Source organism: Leptodactylus fuscus, chromosome 4, assembly GCF_031893055.1.
Source record: "Leptodactylus fuscus isolate aLepFus1 chromosome 4, aLepFus1.hap2, whole genome shotgun sequence".
NCBI classification, from domain to species: Eukaryota; Metazoa; Chordata; class Amphibia; order Anura; family Leptodactylidae; genus Leptodactylus; species Leptodactylus fuscus.
Window position 1 is genome coordinate 175,040,053 of NC_134268.1, and position 21,474 is coordinate 175,061,526.

A 21,474-nucleotide genomic window follows, 5' to 3' on the forward strand; every position below is an offset into this window, starting at 1 on the left:
AGATTGCTCTCCCTTTTTGCTTACTTGTTATATTACTAGTGTGCCATCTCCCCTATTGTAATGCATTTGCATTTGTAATCTTTGCTATACATTATATTTCTTGTTAAGATGAATAGCATGGAGACAAATCAGAAGTCACACATAGCGACAAGAGCAACCATATTAATATCATGTGCTACTCATATTTGGTCACTATTGTAAATCATCGCTCAAGATTTTTTTTTTGTGATCCTTAATAGATGAGAAAACAGTCTAGGAAGTTTAAGAATAGAAATTACCTTGAATAGCAACTCGCTGGTGTTCTTGGCACAATAATACAGCTTTACACTCCCCATTTGGAAGCCTTTGCCCGTCGTCTCGAGGGCCTTATGAAGGTCAGCAACATGCAAGAGTATTGAAAACAAGGGATTGATTCCTACTCCACCAGCTATTAAGACCAGATCCACAGGAGAGTCAGATGCTTGAGGATCAAAGAAGAACTCTCCCCCCACTCGTAGAGCTACTTCTGAGCCCAGGGAGCACTGTGATACAAAAGAAAAGCCATAATAATGAATACAAATACAAGCTATGCGATAATAATACCAAGCACACAAATAAACCAACAAATGTATAAAACAATAAATGGGTTACAATATTATGCATTTTGTGTAGATACACACTGACGAATAATATAAAAAAGAGAGGTGTGCTCAACGTGTGCACTCATTGTATTACACTGATCAATAAAAGCCATCAGGAAAAAAGAAAGCGATGAATGTGCAACGAATAAATATACAGGTGCAGAGAAACAAGCCTGGCATATGTAGTTGACAGGATTCATTTTATACAATGATTAATTATTATTTTTTTCCCTGCTTTAGATACAAAATGCAAGATAAATTCCATCGATACACAATCTGTACCCTGTAATATGAAAAACTGGCATGGCAGCAGTAAACACTTGGCAAAGCAGCTCATTGGCATGGCCATGCTGGTTCCATGCTATTCTGAGCTTTGCTACTGTGCGGTTAGCCTGCTCCACCACACAAAACAAGGATGTTTATTAATATGCATTACTGAATGTCTTGTGAAAGGAGCCAAATATCATCCAGAAAAGAATGGATTTCCTCTGAAGAAAAGTAGGCAAAATGATATCAAAGCACAAAAAGATGCCAAGGTTAGTATTGTAGCAAGTCACTTAATAAATATAACTTCGTATCATAGTATACATATAATGGACGGTGCAACCAAATATCATGTGCTAAACCAGAAAAATAACAAATATACAGGATATATTGATTTACGTAATCCCTCTGTAATATGTGTGATTGAACCCAAACCTGTGACTGCCCCTTCTCTGCTTCTCAGTATCAAAAATTCTGTATAGTCGGGGAAAAACCTGATGGCTTTTCACATTTATGGACTTTTGAGCAGAGGCTTCTATGTATATTTTGAGGGGATACTAGGATAATAGAATGTACAACCTGTACCTTGCACGCCTTGCCTGTTTAATATTAGGGGCATTCCACATTACCGCAGCTGTCTGCCCCGGGGTTTCTGGACAGGGGACGGCTTGTCGGCGGTCAACTTTAAAACCCATTCATTTGAATGGGTTTTTAAAGTTAACCACTGGTGTCTGTATGCAGCCTCTCTGCGGGGAAACCAGTTTTTTTCCACGGACACAAAGTCCGTGCAAAAAGAAAAAAAAAAAAAAAAAAAAAAAACGGTTTCCAGGTGGAGAGGCTGGTATATGGACACTGGTGATTACCCTAAAAAAACCATTCAAATGAATGAATTTTAAAGCTGACCACCGACAAGCCGTCCCCTGTCCAAAAACCCCAGGGTTTAGGATGGAAACCCCCGGGCAGAGAGCAGCGGTAGTGTGAACACCACTTTACATCTTCTGGAAACCCTACTTACAGGGTCTGTCTAGAGACGTCTGAATTATTAAGACTCCAGTGCATCAGAATGGAAATCCAGAATAATGTAGATTTCCTATATAACTCAGGCCAGTGTTCTGGTGTGGACAATGTGGCTACAAAGATCCCCTCTCTTTCTGTTTGTTGAGGATCTTTAGATGTTACATAGAAAAGAACTGAGTGGAGGCTGAACATGCACCTATTCGACCCTATCCTGAATAGGAACTAGGTTTTTAGTGGCAAAATCATGTTGATGGCTTATCTTTCACTTTTGCATATGGTGGTAGAACTACACAGGAACTGAATACTGCTACCTGGTGCTACCACAGATTACAATTGGTTCCTGGGGAGATCTGTTATCATCTTTATTTTGGAGAGCTTTCCAACAAAACACAAAGTAAATACATGTTTGTGAATCTTAACCAGTGCCATTATCTGGTGTAGGTCTCCGACATATTATTATAACTAACACAGGACATCAGGGAAAAGGAAACCTCCAACCATTTCAGGACTGGGCCATTTTTCCTGGTTTAGAACTGGGCAGTTAAGGTAAATTTTTGTAAGGTTTAGAACATGCTGGGACCAGTTTAGGACCAGTCCCCTTTAACAGAAACATGTACTATCAACTAATGGGCCTGAAAAAGTCTTAGAGGGAAACATTATACTAGATATTATGAACTCAACGACTCCATGAGTTGTTTACACTGCTGAAAAGAGGGTGGGTATTAAACTAAAATACTAAAAAATCAACTGCCAAAGGGTTAAATCTCAAAATCTAATGCTGGGCAGAATACTCCCAGACATGATGTAGAAAACTTGGCTAGGAATCTTACAAGGTGCTGACCTTCATGTTTACAGCTGGACTCCACTGACCTGTGCTGGTGTGAGGACAGGACAGGACAGGACACTAAAGAATGCTGAGGCCTCTCTAGTACAAAAAACCATTTCCTGTGTTGTACAGAACAAGAAAACATAGACGATATGCCCACCGACTACTGTACAGGCACCAGGAAAAAAACGCTAAACTGTAAATATATTTGTATCTCTCCATATATTATATTATATTACATTATTGTTAGATGTAATTAGCATTTAAAATGAGTACAAATATTCAAATATATAAATTATCGAAATTATTAATAAAAGATATTCAGCCCTTCACTGGTTTCTCAAAAACTTTTGTTACCAGCATGGCGTTCTTCTTTACATCACATCTGAAAAGTAGGTTTTCCTTCTGTAGACAGGGCAGGTCATTTCACATACTTTCTTGCAGTTCCTGGAATATAAGTTCTCCCACAGTCTTAAAGGGAGTCTGTCAGCATAATTCACCAAATACACCCAGCCCTGCAGATTCAGGTGACCCTATCGTAGCAGAGTTCTCAACCCTTGTGAATCGGTGCTTCCATTAATCGAGACATTACTGTTTTTTCATTAACGCAAATGAGCTCTTCGAGGGTATTATTGCCGTTGCTCCAAAGATGTAAACAGCTCTGCTCTTGTTGCTCCAAGGAGCCCCTCTGCTTATTATCTCTCAGGTGGCCCTAACCTATGTGTTTGCAGGGCTGGGTTGATATATTGGGTCTTGGTGACAGACTCCCTTTAATTAATGCTATGACCCATACCAATCCCAGCTTCCACTCACATGCTCATTGTATTCACAAGCCCTCTCATAGTATTACTCCCAATCCTCATAGCACTACTCTATCTCATAGTTTTTTCCATAATGTTGTTTTTTTCATTTGGATAAATATGCAGCATACAGATCCAATAGCTTGAGGACTACCCAAACCCGAGAGGTCTAAGGCATTATTATTATTATTATACAAGCTTCTGCATTTTATATTAAAGCGTGCACTGCAACCCTAAATCCCATACAGGTCAAAATACCCCATAACAGAGCACTGACATAGAAGTATTGTGAACTTATTCTGACTTCCAGAGTTAGATGTTCGTAGGACCTACGTCAAGCCATTGCATTTTTTTTCTGGCATATATTAGATTTGCAAATAATAAAACTTTTTTTTTTTTTTTTTTTAACTGTAATACCAAACGCACAAAGAATTTGATGATACGATAAAATGCATTTGGCTGTACATAAATGTGTTCAAGTGCAAGTTTAAAACTCAATTCCATATTGCAGCACTTTTCATTCCAGCGGAGGTTTTAAAGAAAGAACAAAATAAAAACTGCAAAAAAAAACAAGGTGATGACTACCAGTAACTTATATTCTTCATTGCTGGTGTTTCTTGGTTACTCTGCATTAAGATTTGCAGATTAGTGATGGGTAATTTGTGAACTGCTAGTTAAAATGAACTAATTCTCACAGTGAACTAACTTATTAGATCACATTCTTGGCAAAGATTAGATCACCGGGAACTAAAGCAAGTGGGAGGAAGGAGTGATACAGCACAGCGGCAGCTCCTGCCGTCTCATTCACTGCACACTACCACTTGCTTTTCAGTTTCTAATGCTGTAAAAGCAAAGTGGAAAAGCTCATCTGTGAGTGAAAGAAAGTTGGTTTGTGTAGATTTATGCAACTCACCTGTTTTTGTGATAAAAGTCATCATCTGGTTTGTCCAGAAGTCCAGTCTACTCTGTGCTAAGTATGCAGGTGCTGCTGAACTATTTTCAGCTTTCTCATATGCATTATCAAGGAGTCGGCGCCATTAAACTACCATAGGTGGCGCTACTGTGCTCACCTGTATATGCATCAGAATTGAACTAAGGCATCATGATTTGTTTTTAGTTCTTTAGTTTATTCAGTTCAGTTAGTTCACAAGCCACATGATTCATTTCCTATCAGCTTCCTTCTGATTCAGAGCAGATTGATGAAGGACATGCTATAGACCAGGACCAGAATTAATAGTAGAATTGCAAGGATCCAACACCTGGGACCTAAGCAGATCAGCTATTCCAGGACAGTGCGGACCCTGGTAAAGTTTACATGCCGGGAGTTGTGTTGCTTACTCGCTGCACTAACGTAACAGTGGCTTTATGTACTGCAGCAATGTCCCATACACTTCAATGGCATGCAAACATTACCTGGACCCACGCTGTTCCAGAGCAGCTGATCTGTAGAGGTCCCAAGAGTCAGACCCTAGCAACCCTAATACTAATAAATTATCTAAAGGAAAGGTGATCAATATTAGAATGTAGATAACCTCTTTAAAGTAATGGGGGAATAGAGTATGGAAGGACACTTCAAGCTGTGAATTCCCAGTAACCACTTAACAACAACGTCTATTTATTGGGTTTTTCCAGAACGTAAAGGGGTTGTCCCATTAGGGACACCTATTCCTTTCCTTTTCCACCACCAGTTCCCCCAGCAATCAGGTGATTAGGGGTCCGAAAGTCCCCCATACCTCCTCCTTGAGAATGGTGTGCCTGTGTGCTTGAATGGCCAATGCTCCATTCACTGCTATGGGGAAGTCAGCGCTGCAATTGCCAACAAATATAGGTCATGATGAAGGATCTAGCACCCACTTATGATGGATACTGTATATTTATCATTAGTCACAAAAGAGTTAATAACCCAGTTCTGGAATATCTGAGCAGTATTCGGCCCATAACAAACAGGATTACAGCCGATCAGATTCCCTGCAGTTTTCCTTCAGACTTGTCAGCACTGTACAGGATGCAGTTACAACTGCTTGTCAATGATCTCCAAAGTCTAAGAAAACTGCAACTACTGCAGTATAAATACTTAGCAGAGTTGCTGATGTGCTCCACATTATTCTGCATATCATGTATTACTGTTGTACATATTCCAGGCAGTGTGTATACTGGATAGTGATATAGCTTACCTCTGTATGGATCCAGTAAGCAGGAGGGTGTAAGTTGTATTTCACAGCAAGCTCCAGAACTCCTTCTCTTTCCAGAAGTCCAGGACTTGAACAAATGGAAAAACCTCCAACTTTAGGAACTCCGGGAATAAAGAAATCAACCCTAAAAAGAGGAACAGATGTCCCGACAGACAAATAGTTTAGATATATATTTATTATTTCCTATATTAGTAGTGCACAAGGTTAAGCTCTTAAAATCTCCTCTGCTCTACCTTTGATAATGGGAAACAGAAGCCAGATTCACACAGAGATCACAGATGTGTGTGACATAACCCTATGTTCCTATGTTCCCCAGTGCCCATACACACAGTATTATGCTCTTCAGTGACCCATACAATACAGTGCTCCTAAGTGGACCTCCACACAGTATAATGCTTCCCAGTACCCATACACACATACAATACAGTGCTCCTAAGTGGACCTCCACACAGTATAATAATTCCCAGTACCCATACACACATACAGTACAGTGCTCCTAAGTGGGCCCCCACACAGTATAATGCTCCTAAGTGCCCCATACATACATACAGTAGAGTGCTCCTAAGTGGACCTCCACACAGTAAAATACTCCTACTGGTCCACGCCGCACACACAGTATGATGCACCTAAGTTCCCCTCCCCACAGAACAATGCTTCCCCCAATTTCTTTTTATACAAATTGTAAGCTGATGGCTGGTCAGGTAGTGGAGGGGTGTACATCTCACCCAGACTACTCAGGTGGCTGAGATGAGAAAACTCCAGGAATGTTTGTTCTCAGCAGACAACTTTCGTCTGCTGAGCATTTTGGTAAATGCTCAGTACTGGGCTGGATTTTTAGGAATGACAGGTAGGATTGGTAGTGGGACCTGTCATTCCACCCCCCTCCAGTCCACACTTTGGGGGTGTTCCGGCAGCGACTCAGCTGCAGAGAGTCTCCTCGTCAAGGAGGCTTAAGAAGCCAGCTCCAGCAGCAACACTTTGGCAGAGTTTGGCTGGAGAGCTGACATCATATTTTTGGAGCTGTGTCCTGAATGATTCTACTGGCTTTTTGGATTTCTGTTATTCTAGGTGAGGTAACCTATTCTATGTTTAGTTAGAGCCTAAACTGAAGCTCACCATACTCCAAGAGTCCCGATGGGGTGCATGACCTAGGTTCCTCCAGATTTGAAGAGTCAAGTTTCTTAGTAAAAATAATGAAAGGAATAGAGCTGGTCCACACTCATCCAAGGCTCAATAAAATTTTACCTTTAATTTTCCATTTAAAAATATGTAGGCTAGGAATGCCAAAATACAAAAAAGTGAAAGATCAGAAAAGAAAAATACACAGTGGTTAAAATAAACGCTGACGCGTTTCGAGGTCGTTCTACCTCTTAGTTTACCTGAGGAAGAAGCCGAGAGCTTCGAAAGCTTATAACCTGTCATCATTATTAGTTAGCTGTTAAAAAAGGTATCAACTACTGAAGACTCTCAAATTTTTTGTTTTTTATATTTCCTACCCACTAGCTAACACAGTACAAAAACAAACATTTTCCTTGTACAAAATAGTCAATCCAGAAATCTACCCAACCAAAGACATTAGTCTGCCATATTGTCTGCAATTACTTGCATTTAGAAGCAGGATGTGTAGCCACTTACTAAGGAGCAAGGTCGACAAATGACATTCTGAAAGGAATGTGATAAGTCTTGAGGAATCTCAAGTCCATGCTTCATATAAGACTTATCCTGTTTTAAGGAGTGTTAAACTGAATAGTAACAAAAACTCCCTGAAATTCCAAACATTCCTCCAACAGTACATTAGAAACATGATGGACAAACTCAATGGAGAGTCCAAGGCATGGAGGAGATAACCTGCTAACTTGAGCAGTCCGATAGAGAATGAATGTAATTGTGGTGCACACAAGTGACTATCACTCAGTTCACATGAGGAACACAGGACCCCTGTTCTTATAATCTGTGGGAGTCCCAGTGATGCGCTCCCCAGAGATCAGACACTTATCTATCCTATAGGTAGGTTATAATTTGTGATGGACAACTTCTTTAAAAAGGGGTAGCTGCAGACTAAAGTACACCTTTCTTCCAGGCAGGGGTCTGTCAAAACCAGCACCAGGTACCATAGTTGATCCAGAGATGGTTTTACTATTATAACAGTCTATTTGGTCAGCCCCAATAATACAGGTAACACTAGTGAACACAGGAGAGGAAGCAGATCGGCATGTGTGCCAGGCACTGGTTGTGATCACATGAACCTGAATCAGAACCAGCCTGGAAACCCGATGTGCAACACTGACACATCCTGGGCTGGAAATAAAGAAGTAAAATGTACTCCCTGAATAAACCTTTGAACAACTGCTTGTAACATTCTAGCCAGGTCCAAAGAGGCAGGAACTATGGTTGTTTTTTTTTTTTATCCTATCAGTATGTTTTTATAGAATGGGAAGAAATCCACACAACACGGGGAGAACATGCTAACTCCTTGAAGATATTACTCCTGGCAGGATTCGAACCCAGGACTCTAGCGCTGCAAGGCTGCAGTGCTAACCACTGAGCCACCATGTTGCCCCTGAGGGTCTCAAGTTGAAGATGGAAGGATAATGCAGCTTCTGGTTAGGTTTTCGGAACATTTGTCCAAAACTCATTTTAATTCACTATACACATATATGCTATAGATCCGGCTACAGATACTGTTGCTGCATGTATTCTTCCGACAATGGAATTTGCAACAAACCTGATTTCTCCTATTCTATAGCAGCAATCTTTCTGTGCTGAGCGTTGTAGTTCTGCAATGGATCGAAGACCAGCGCTACAGAATCCGCAAAAATCCAAACTAATTCTGTTAGCTTCTCTCTTTTACTGACCATATAGCCTAAACATGTAATGAGCGCTGGCTCCTATCCTAGTAAACTGAACTCTTGTAAGGATAGGATTCCAAATTTCATCCAACAAGTCAACACATTTTACTTTTACAACGGACAACATTACATTTATTTCACCGCTGGACTGAAATTACCCAAATTTACGTCAATGAAAACCATGTGGCTCATATATAGATTAACAAGCTTAAAGTCCTGTGACATAAGGCGGCCAGGCTTCTTGAACCGCATGGATCTGGTATGAAAAAAAAGTTCAGCCATGTTTTTATAACACAAAGTAGGATTCTAAGATTTTAATAGATTTTCTGCAGCAAGGGACAGGAGGTAATCATACAATGCATGGTAAGCTCTATAAATACTTCTTCATGAGGTCATTGTGTTCCTTAATGAATTGAATCTACAGACTCTCATTATATTATTACATACCCTGGTAGACGAAGATTCAATTGTTCACAAAATTACCAAGAGAACAAAGAAAAAAAAAGAGATACTAGTGCTGTAGTTCTTTCCAGAGATAAAATATTCCCCTGCGTATAAACACTATTAGACAGATATTCTCATTTTTTAGGATAATTGTAGTGAAGGATAACCCATAATAACAATAACAGCATAATATAGAAAGTAAATAGGCGCCGCTCACTCTCTATAAGCCAATAGCAGCTAAACAGATTATAAAAGCATTGGTCAAGGGCTCCCTCTGGTGGAAGAAGACTAGCCTAGGCCCAGAGAAATAATAATACAAGAAAAGACTGGGAGAGCATATAAATATATATATATATATATATATATATATATATATATATATATATATATATATATATATATATATATATATATACACACACACACACACACATATACATATATATATATATATATATATATATATACACACACACACACATATATATATATATATATATATATACACACACACACACACACACACACACACACACACATACATACATACATACATATATATATATATATATATATATATATATATATATATATATATATATATATATAGACTCCAGCGCTGCAAAGCAACATTATCTTTAGACGGATCTATAGCAAATATGCATTGTTATTTTATATTATTTGTCTTTTATTAATTATAATTTTTTTTATCTTTTATAAAAGTGTATTTTTTTATACCTTTTTTTATTTTTCCCCCCATATATGGATTTTAACTTTCCAATTTTTTTAAATTAATAATAAGCTGACTTCTGAGTATTTGTACTCAAACAGAAAAAATGTACAGAAGAGCCTAATAGGAATTGGACTATACAAGACACAACCTTGGGCATTTCTTTATGACTGTCAAGTAGTATGCATCCTCATGAAGACTTAGGCTGGTCTTACACGACCGTAGTGGTTTTTGCGGTCCGCAATTTGCGGATCCGCAACACAAATTTCCCTCTAAAAACAAAATTTTCCCTAAAAAAAAAGTGCATCTGCAACGTTCCGTGTGTATTAGTATTATGCGGATCCGCAAAAAACAAAACACACCACAAAACACACATGTTGACTTCAGCAATTACGGATACACACTGAACATGTGTTGTGTGTATCCACAAAAATGCACGCGCTCATAGACTTCTATTGGACCTTCTGTACCGCAAAAGCATGGCCATTACGGACATGCGGTATACTGTCCGGAGCACGGTTGCGGCACGCCACACCACTGACAAAATCTACGGTCGTGTAAGAGGCCTCATAGAAGACTATGGGACTGTAAATGGTCCGCAATTTTAAACCCGCAATTGCGGAGCATTTGCGGTGTAAAACTACGGTTGTGTAAGACCAGCCTTCGACGCCAGGCCATCTAGCGATCCCTATTACATTCATGTATGGCTTCAGCACTGAAGAAATAAACTCCCTGGATCTTACCAAACTGCAGCAGCAGCAGCCTGCAAATCTTGCCGATTCAACAGAAGTAACTGTAAGATCCTCGCACCGAAAATGTAATTTTGGTGCGCCAACCAACCACTGCTTATTATTTTGGTTTATATAGATTGTGAGCCCCACATAGAGATCACAATGTACATTTATCCTATCAGTATGTCTTTGGAATATGGGATGGAAATCCATGCAAACACGGGGAGAACATACAAACTCCTTGCAGATGGCTTTTTGCCCTTGGTAGGATTTGAACCCAGGACTCCAGTGCTGTAAGGCTGCAGTGCTAACCACTGAGCCACCGTGTGGCACCCAAGCACTGCTTATTGTCAGTATATAAAGTAGTAATGCTTTGCAAAACACAGATACACCTTTCTTCACTTATCCTTTTAGCTGGACATTGCCAATACACATGAATCACAAGATAACCATCTTTTCAAGACATGATTTTGCTATATTTTATTTACATGCAGCTGCATATGGGTTGTAGTGCGAATTGCTGCCTGTTAAGGGTTTTCTGTACTTTGCACTGAACTAGTGTCATGAGAAACCTTAACCTAGTTTGTTCTGAGTTTAGGGTGGACATATCTGTACATCTTTAAAATACTACCATCTAGTGAAAAGGCAAACCCCTGAGCATTCAATGCTGTGATCACTGCTACTCTTTGTAACCACTGTTAAAGAGGCATTGCACTACCATGAAGCTAATCCATGATGCGACGCCCCTATATACTATAAAATAATAGGGAACCTAAGCCCACTACCAGACACACATTCAATAGCATCCTATTTCTAGCAGTACATTTTCCCCTTACGTAAGAAATACTTTAACCGTATGCCCCACACATGCTGTGCACACAGCCTTAGCAACCTTTGTATGACACTGTATTTTTAGGCTTTGCTTCTATATTTGGTACATTGTTATTTCATAACCGATAAGCTGTAGGACAATGCACACAGAGCCACTTCCCTTTCTGCGCATCTACGAAGCTGAACGTTACAAGCTCCAGGAAGGTTTATACAAAATGTAGTTTCTTTTTATATGAAAATGTTTATTCTGGATAAAGATGAATCAGCACAAAATAACTAGAAAAAAAACCTACTGAAATACACAAAAAAAACCCCACAAGCATTAAGAGTTTTCCCCTATAACCAGGAACCCCCCACCCCCACCCATGGGAGCCATGATCAGGAGAACAAGAGTATCATGTCCTGCTGAATGGAACAACAGTCACATGCTCACTGCTTTATTCATCTCTATGGGCCTGCTGGAGACAGCTATGAGCAGGACTTTGCCAGTCCCATAGCAATGAATACAGTTTCAGCACAAATCGGAATATTAGACTATATATTCCTGTCCTATCATTTGTTTAGTGGATCCGTTTAAAAGATATAGATAAGGATGCCATGGAATAGTAATCCTTCTAAATAGTCTTCAGAATGGGAAAATAACAGAACAGATTTGTTGTTGTCATTAGTTGTTTGTGGGACACAAAAGCTTAGTAGACTGCATGGCTCCCAACTGTCCCAGATTCGACAGGACAGTCCCGCTGTCTTGGTCGGTAGGAGGTGTGTCCGAGTTTCAACTCATACGTGGACAGGAACATTAAACTGGGGGCAACTGGAGGGGGATACTATGCTGTGGGGCAGAAGGAAGGGGGCATTATACTGTGGGGGTGACTGGAGGGGGCATTATAATGTACAGGCATATCATGTTACAGTGACTGTAGGGCTGTTATACTATGGGGGGCACAAAGAGAAATAGATGGGAATGGGCAGAGTTGCACTTTCTGTCCCTCTGTCTTTCCTTTGAATGTTTGGAGGTATGAGACTGCACTATTTTGTCCAAACACAAAAACACTGGCAGTGACTGATGTGTATATATCCCCTTCACACCAAAGCCGAAGGATGTTCTTCCGTACATATTAGATTGACATATTCATATTCAAGACCTGCTAAATTGATGATGGACGCATGATGTGAACATACAGTGCAGTCTCAGCCTGAATGTAGTTGTCGAGCACATTAATATTTGACTTACATTGTCTACTACTAAACCTATACAGAGGTTATTATAAGCAAGGAACAGTTGAAAAATATCAAACGCTATTTTTGTAAACTATGTATGGCACAGTCAGGCCTAATAACTAAATCATCCAATCCAAACCACATATACAAGTACGGTAACTTTAGTACAGAAGAAAGTTAGCAGGAAATATACTCTTCAAATCCTACAAAGGTATTGTGTTATCTTGTATGATTTCAAATAGAAATCTGCCATCTAGTGGTTGTTTTGGATATCACAGACGCACTATTGACCGTGAAATACATAGCATACCATGTTCACGCTAGCGTTGACTATTGTCGTATGTCCGTCTCACAGCGGGGCGAGGTAGGACATAGTGTATATGAGTTCTTGGATATTAGAGAGCTTAGACGAAGGGACAATCCCAGACAGCAGTTGTTGTTAAGGTTTTACTTCTCTTCTCTTCACACAGTCTCCACAGCTATCACATACAGTACATGAGTCATCACAAATATCACTGTATACTGGCAGTTGTACTTATCACTGGGAAAGATGGATGTCTCAATCAGTTCTGGCCTTCAGCTGCTCAGCTAAACTCCCTTCTGTTCTCACTGTTCTGTTCTACAGTCCAGAGTTTCTAGCTTTGCTTCAGGACCAACATGGTGTCTCTTCCCTTTTCCCTATTTACTCCCCTGGATCACTGTCTCCCTCCCAGCACACCCTGCTGTGTCAGTGACCACTTCCTGTGTCTCTTCCAACATGGTGTCTCTCTTCCCTTTTCCTATAACTCCCCAGGATCACTGTCTCCCTCCCAGCACACCCTGCTGTGTCAGTGACCACTTCCTGTGTCTCTTGTTAGAGCTTTAACTCCACAGGTGCTGGATGATTTTACATCATGGCTGCAGTCTGTCTCTACCTGTCACACTCTCCCCCGCTAATTTCATGTCGTCCCTGACATTGGCCCAAAAATATCGCCTCCGTATGGTTAATTTGGACCCAATTGGAACTATCCTTACTCAAAGGTCAACACCCATTTTTCCTGATTGTAGGACGTCTCCCACATCCAGGATCCCAGTATCTAACTGGTGGATGTCTCCATTGTCCCTTCTACTGTCCTTAGTGAAGAGGTGTGAGACAGTGTCCATAGTACTTCCTTTAACATTAACACATCAATGATAACCATAACCTGACTAAACATAACATTAACAACAACCTTTTCTCCATTCTTCAGCTGGAGCTCTTCCTCCGTCTTCAACCAGCTCTGAATAACTATCCTCAAAGTAGGTTGATTCTATTCAAGATAACCAAACTAGTCTATTCATCACAGTTAAAGTCCTCAGTAAAGTAGATTGTGGGTAGATACCACTCTGGTTGGTTTACCTGACCCTTAGGTGTCCACACCTGTCTGAACTGGACAGTTCTTGGTACTTCTCTTGGTTCTCCTAGAGTGTCATACGTCAGGATCACCGGTTTTCTTACTTCTCTAGTTGATACTTTCCTGCTGGGTAGTTCTCTTGATGATTCAGTCCTAGCAGCTTCAATGGTCTCTGCTTCCATGTCACTTGTTAGTTCATTCTCTGATGTGTTCGGAACTGCATCTGTAGGTCCTTGCTCTTCCATTGGACAACCTATTTCTGCATCCTCTAGGGGTTCCTCTGCTCTTACCTCTTCAACCATTTCTTCAGTAACTGGTGACGGATCATCTGAGACCATACAGTTATTGGGTGCATTTTGAGGTACAAACTCAGGAGCCTCAGGACATAACTCACTTTGTTGAGGAATGTTGGTTCCGCGTCTGTTCGGTATATGGAATACAAGGGTTTGATTTTCCTCATCTGAACTCTCACTGTCATCACTTCCATCAATAACTTCCTTCCTACGTCGTTGTCTGAGAGGTTTTGATCGACGTTTATCAACTTCCTGAATGGCTTGCTGTGGCGGCAGGTAATCACATGGTAGGAGTAGATTTCGGTGCAATATACTTGTTTTATTATCTCCTATTTCTGTTCTTACTTCATAAACAGGGCTGTCATCAGATTTTCTCCTCACAACCACATAAACCTTCTCTTCCCAATATGATCGAAGTTTTCCTGGACCCCCTTTCTCTCGTAGGTTTCTGACTAACACACGACTTCCCGGTGTCAATTCTGCTCCATGACATCTTCTGTCATAGTATTCTTTGCTCTTTTTCTGCTCTTCCGCATTCACTTTTGATGCTATGTTGTATGCTTCATTCATACGTTCCCTCCATACCCGGACATACTCAGGATACGTCTTGTATGTTTCTGAAACTGGGGTATCGAACATAATATCAATGGGTAGCCTTGGGGATCGACCAAACAAAAGGAAGAATGGCGAGTAACCTGTTGCTTCACTCTTGGTGCAGTTATAGGCATGTACCATTTTTGTTACAGAATTCTTCCAATCTCTTTTCTCAGCAGTTGTCAGAGTCCTCAACATTGACAGTAATGTCCTATTGAAGCGTTCTACTTGTCCATTTCCTTCTGGGTGATAGGGCGTAGTGTGCGATCTTTGGATTCTACAGTATTTTCCTAACTTGGCAAAGAGTTGGTTCTCAAACTCTCTTCCTTGGTCATGATGTAGTTTAGTAGGAAATCCAAACTTCAGAGCAAAATCATTGAAGATCTTTTCTGCTGCTGTCCTGCCTGATTTATTAGTAGTGGCATATGCTTGAGCAAATCGAGTAAAATGGTCCATTACCACTAGGATGTATTCATATCCACCCTTGCACTGCTCCAGGTGTAGGAAGTCTATTGAAACCATTTCAAACGGGTAAGTAGTTTGGATGTGGCCCATGGGCGCTCTGGTCGCCTTGTTAGGATGTTTGTCTTTCAAACACCCACATTCTCTGGTCACATATCTTTCGATATCTCTTTGCATATAGGGCCAGAAGAACCGTTCACGAATTAGGTTCACTGTTCTTTCTACCCCCAGGTGTCTCATCTCTTCATGGAGTTCTTTGAAAACCAATCTGTGGTATACCCTGGGTAACACTAACTGTTGGTTCGGTCCTCTCTGACGGTATAAGATATCGTCTGAGCTGAAGTATAACTTTGACCATTCTCTCAGTAAAGTAGTTACTTCTGGTGATTCCGACTCCCTCTCTCGTCTTCCTGGAACCCTGTTCTGGTCCATATACTGGAGGACTCTTCCAATTGTTTCATCTTCTTGTTGCGCTTTCCTGATAGATTCTTTTGACAGTTGTTGGATGGACATGGGGGTATAATCTTGTTCCCTCACTTCCATAACGCTTGCTACTGTCAATGGACACCACAGTAGTGTATATTCCTGCTTCTGAATTTCTATCGCCTGAGTGGTGCTCCTAATGGTTCCCAGGCAGATTTCCTCTGAGCAAGCTTGCATAAATTCTTCAGGCTCTAACGGCATCCTAGACAATCCATCTGCGTCAGCATTGCATCTTCCTGGCCTGTACTTAATACTGAAGTTGAAGTCAGCCAGTTCTGCTACCCACCTCTGACCAGTCGCGTTCAGTTTTGCTGTCGTGAGGACATAGGTCAAAGGATTATTATCAGTGTAGACCTCAAACTCTTGACTGTAATACAGATAATCCCTAAATCGTTCGCAGATAGCCCACTTCATTGCAAGGAACTCGAGTTTCCCAGAATGTAGATGGTAGTTTTTCTCAGCGGCTGTCAGTGTTCTGGAACCATAGCCGATGACTCTTAGCATGCCATTCTGTCGTTGATACAGGGCAGCTCCAAGCCCCACCTGAGAAGCATCACAGTGAAGGATGAAAGGGTGGTTAAAATCTGGATATCCCATGCTGGGCGGTTTCACAAGATAATTCACTAGTTCTTCTAGTACTTCCTGGTGTCATGCAGTCCAATTGATTGGTTGCTGCGCAGAAACAGTGTTTCTTTCCTTCGGCTGTGACCCGCCTCTGGTCTTTTTCCTATTTACTGATGTGGGTGAGCTAATTGGCATGCCCAAGAGGGTATATAGTGGAGCTGCAATCCGGGAAAAGTTCTTGATATATGTTCTGTAGTAGGAGAGGAATCCCAAGATCTTCCTCAACTCCCCCACTGTAGATGGAGGCTTGTCTTTCAATGACATTACTGGAGCGATCTCTGCTGGGTCCATGGTATAACCATCTCCAGACACGATTTTTCCCAGAAATCGAACCTGTCTCTTGAACAGTTCACACTTCTTTGGTGTCAACTTTACTCCATGTTGCTGGTAACGTTGGAGTACTGATCTCACATGTTCAGCAAAGGTCTTGCTGTGTACCACCGTATCGTCTAAGTAAGGCTGGCAAATGTCATCTCTTAATCCTTCTAAACATGTTTCCATACTTCTCTGGAATTCTGCAGGAGCAGAACTAAGTCCAAACGGTATACGGATCCACTCGTACAGTCCCCATGGTGTGATGAAGGCTGTTAAATGTCGACTGGACTCTTCCACAAAACCTTGGTGATAGGCCTTCCCTTGGTCAAGAACAGAGAACCAGGTACTTCCTGACAAGTTATCCAGCATGTCTTGAATTTTAGGGATTGGGTGCCAGTCAGGGATTGACTTCCTATTCAGTTCCCTGTAGTCACAACAGAGTCTCAATGTACCATCTTTCTTCCTGACACATACGATCGGGGAGGAATAGGATGATTTAGACTTTTGGATCCATCCCCTGTTGATTAGATCCTGCAGGTATTCTTTCACTTCTTGGTGTAATGGTTTAGGTACAGACATATAACTTTTAGTTACTAGGGTAGTGTCTCTCAAATTGATCTTCAGGTTCAATGATGGTATACAGCCTATGTCAGAGTCATCTTTAGAGAATGCATGGCATTCTTCCCTCAGCATCTGTTTCACTACCGGCAGTTCTTCAGCACTCAGCTGTTCCAGAGGTACTGGGGGATCCCACAGTTCTGGTGTAGTTTGTACAGGTCTTTCGACTAGACAACCATTGTTACTGGGTTGTACCACCGAATTCATGGAAGAGAACTGCGCTGGTCTCACATTGGCAGGATACACAGTCTTAATGGTTTCTAGATGGCCTAACACAGTTTTGGGGTTCAGCCTCACTTCATGCTTTGTCGCATTTCTCACCAACACAGCCACCCGAGCAAAACCACCAGTAGGTATAGTCAATATGGTCTCACCTTGGATAATGCCCTCAGGAAGATCTGAAGAGTCTTTCGGTACAAACAGTCTCTCTTGTGGTTTTCTTCCTGGTTCCATTCGTACACCACACTTCACTCTCACCGTTCTATTTGCAGGAATGATAGTTGGACGCGAGCCGAGTTTGACTTCCTTCAACCTCACTGTGTTCTGTGCTTCCTTTATCCTGCTGACCACCTTCTCCGCTTCCCTTCTAGATATGGTAAACGAGGTGGCTATAGCATCTATTAACGGTGTCAAGGAATTAGTTCGCTGAATGACCTCATTGATCACATTGTACCCAAGGATCGGTTCTTCAGCCACCTTTGGATCACTTGTGACTAGAAAGGGTACGAGTAACTCAATAGCGTTGTTCTTCTTAGCTTTCAGCTGAAACATCACTTCCACCCAACCTAGAAAAGGGATTTCAGTTTGGTTCACGGCTCGACCACAGAGTTCTACCGGACCCATGAGTTCTGCAACTGGATGAAGACAAGTTTGCGGCAAATGACTCCTTCTCCAATCTTCATTTATAATGCTGGCTTGAGCTCCTGTGTCCCACAAAGCTTTCACTAGGAGTCCATTTAGCTTACATTGAATCAAGCACTTCTCACCAATTAGGCTAATGAGTCTGTCTTCACTACCTGAGAACTGTCCTTGGTTCTGGGGATGCCTGATCAGACTATCACACTGATCGCCGAGTGGTTGATGCCCCTGTCCGCCTTGCTGTAACTGTTGAAGACGATCACATACCTGGGGATAAGACTGATACAACTTCTGTATATCTGAAGCTGTTCTGGTGAGGGGTGGTGTTTGTTTTTGGGACTTCATCTGCTTAGAAGATCGTGACTTTGGACATCCACTGGCATAATGCCCTTCTTCACCACACCCCCAACAATGGACACAGGCGGCACTTCGATTTGACACTCGACATGCTTCACAAGCAGGTCGTCTTCTGTTCTGAAAAACCCCTCCAGATCTGACTGGTCTTGGCTCTGGTTTAGCGCGAATCAACTTTTTCACTTCCGCTAATTCAGCTCGGAGTTCCCCAAATGCTTTCTCCCAATTAGTGTCGGCTGTTCTCTCTATCAAAGATGATTTGGTGTGCACCGCATGTGTAGGAGAATCTTCTCGCCTACCTTCCGGCTGATCATTAGACATATTCATTTTCAGCTGGCCCAGCTTGGTCATTTTAGTTATAGAGCCCTTCTTTAATTTTTGTTCACTCTCAGACTCCAAGCTAGCTGCCTCGTTCATCTTCTCAATTAGGGTTTCATCTGGAATGTTAGGATCTTCCAGGTACTGCTTCATTTGCAACTTTATGTCTTTACTTATTAACCCGGTTCCTAAAGATCTCAAAAACTTCTTCTGTACTAGTCCTGCAACAAACCTTTCCTCTGCATCTACTTCGCTGGATGCAAACAACAGCTTGTCTTTGAGTTCTATGGCTCTGAACAAGAAGCTTTGAGGAGATTCCTTGGTATCTTGAGAGATGTTGATGAGTCTATGGAACAGCTCTGAGGTGTTTTCTTCTTTGTAGTGCCCTTTTAAGATCATTTTCAGTTGTGGTAAGGTCAAGTGACTTTTCATTTCTAGCATGTTCCGCAAATTCAGTCCTGGGCTAATAGCTTTTACCACTGCCTCGATAATTTCTTCCGGCAGATAGCCATTCTGTAATCCTGTCTCTATCTGGTGCATCAGGTTTGTGTAAGACAGTTTGTCTTTTTGTTCATGTTCTCCAATCTGTCCCAGGATCTTGAAATCTTTCCTGATAGTGATTTGTGATGCTAGAGAGGTCTGTTGTCTTGACTTCCCTAACCTGGGTGGGCTAAGAGTTCTACTGGGTTCTGCTGCTTGTTCAGGGGTTTTGGTCGATTCTTGCACAGCTCTCTTCAATGCTACCAATTGCTCTTTCAATTCCTGCAGCTCAGTCTGTGGGAGGGATTTCTCACTCTCAGTGTCTCGCACTGCCTCTTTACACCCTGGTCTCAAGCTGGTGATGAACTTCATTAAATCATTAAGGAATGTGCACAAGACATCCTCCTCCTCACTATCCCCTAGCTCATCCATCTGCTTGTTTATGGCTGTTAAGAGCTGTCTGTGGTTGCATGTCTTAGAGACCTGTTCTTCTGACACCTTCACATGTGCAGCTACAGCACCCAGTTCCTCATAAGTCAATTGAAGGAGCAACGTACTGATGCTGTTAAGCCGTGTCTCAACAGCCATAGCTGTCTGTTTGATACTGTGTCTTTAATTGTTGTGGCAGTCTTTACCCAGAATCCCACCGCTGGCAGTCTGATCTTGTCTCTAAATATCCCCGTACGGGCCACCAATGTCGTATGTCCGTCTCACAGCGGGGCGAGGTAGGACATAGTGTATATGAGTTCTTGGATATTAGAGAGCTTAGACGAAGGGACAATCCCAGACAGCAGTTGTTGTTAAAGTTTTACTTCTCTTCTCTTCATACAGTCTCCACAGCTATCACATACAGTACATGAGTCTTTCATCACAGATATCACTGTATACTGGCAGTTGTACTTATCACTGGGAAAGATGGATGTCTCAATCAGTTCTGGCCTTCAGCTGCTCAGCTAAACTCCCTTCTGTTATCACTGTTCTGTTCTACAGTCCAGAGTTTCTAGCTTTGCTTCAGGACCAACATGGTGTCTCTTCCCTTTTCCCTATTTACTCCCCTGGATCACTGTCTCCCTCCCAGCACACCCTGCTGTGTCACTGACCACTTCCTGTGTCTCTTGTTAGAGCTTTAACTCCACAGGTGCTGGATGATTTTACATCATGGCTGCAGTCTGTCTCTACCTGTCACACTATCCTTTGTTCGGATCTGTCCAAGGACAGGTGGATCGCTAAAATAGCAGTTACACACAGAGCCAAATGGACCCCATCATAGTCAATGCTTGTTATTCCTAAACTGAAAGCGGTGGACAAAAAAACGTTGTGTGTGTTGGACATTTTTGTCCACTGATTTAAGGCGAATGTGAACGTAGTCGTATATAGTAATGATTACACACAACAGAAACATAATGTCTAAGCAATAACTGAACACACACTTACACTCTACAAGATGGTGATGACTGAACGTAGCCGCCTAAGTTTAGTTTACATAGGAAATACAAAATTAACAAGTTCACACTTAACATATTGTTGAGGGTTTTTTTTTAAGCTGAAATATTGTGATGTTATGTGGCTTATATATATATTAGTCCCATTGAGGTTATTAAGGCTACTGTTCATCATGCATAATAATACTATGTAGCTCATCTGAGACTTGAGCCATTAACAGCACACATCATTTACAAGATGTCATTCCTAGGTGGTTTAATCTATGCCATAGGAATATATATCTTTAATAAGAACCTTACATTAGTTATACAATAGGATACCTGTTTCCCTTTGGATTCGGGATATCAGGTGTGTTAAGTTTGAAGGAGCCACACCAGGCTTAGACTCCTTACCTGGATTTACCATCCAGGTGGTTAGATCAAAACTACCATTGGTACTTGCTTGTACCTGTTACATCATTTAGGGAATAGACCTGGGTGACATCAGCTCCTTCAAGTCATGTTCGTAATATCTGAGATATCTCACTCAGCACTAAATTAATGTCTGTATTTTTGTTGAGGGTGACAAAAATACAATATTATTGCACGCTCCCACTATTGGACAGAAGAGACCTCACTTTATACAGATTTGAGGACTGGTAGTGTCACTTTATTAGGTCCATCTTTTTTGTTTCATGCACACCTAATAAAAGTTATATTTTATTTTTGCTCATTCAGCTATATGAAATATTGTGCAGG

General features: G+C 41.3%; 1 protein-coding gene across 3 annotated transcripts in view; it reads right to left on the reverse strand.

Annotated features, from left to right (window-relative positions):
- OXNAD1 (oxidoreductase NAD binding domain containing 1) overlaps nt 1-21,474 on the reverse strand; it is a 62,404-nt gene that overhangs the window by 25,139 nt on the left and 15,791 nt on the right. For all 3 annotated transcript variants that reach the window (XM_075271463.1, XM_075271464.1, XM_075271465.1), the window contains 2 exons: nt 5,702-5,843; nt 279-521 (listed from right to left, as the gene is read on the reverse strand). In XM_075271463.1, the coding sequence (XP_075127564.1) occupies nt 279-521; nt 5,702-5,843 (385 nt within the window). The remainder of the gene's footprint in view (nt 1-278; nt 522-5,701; nt 5,844-21,474) is intronic.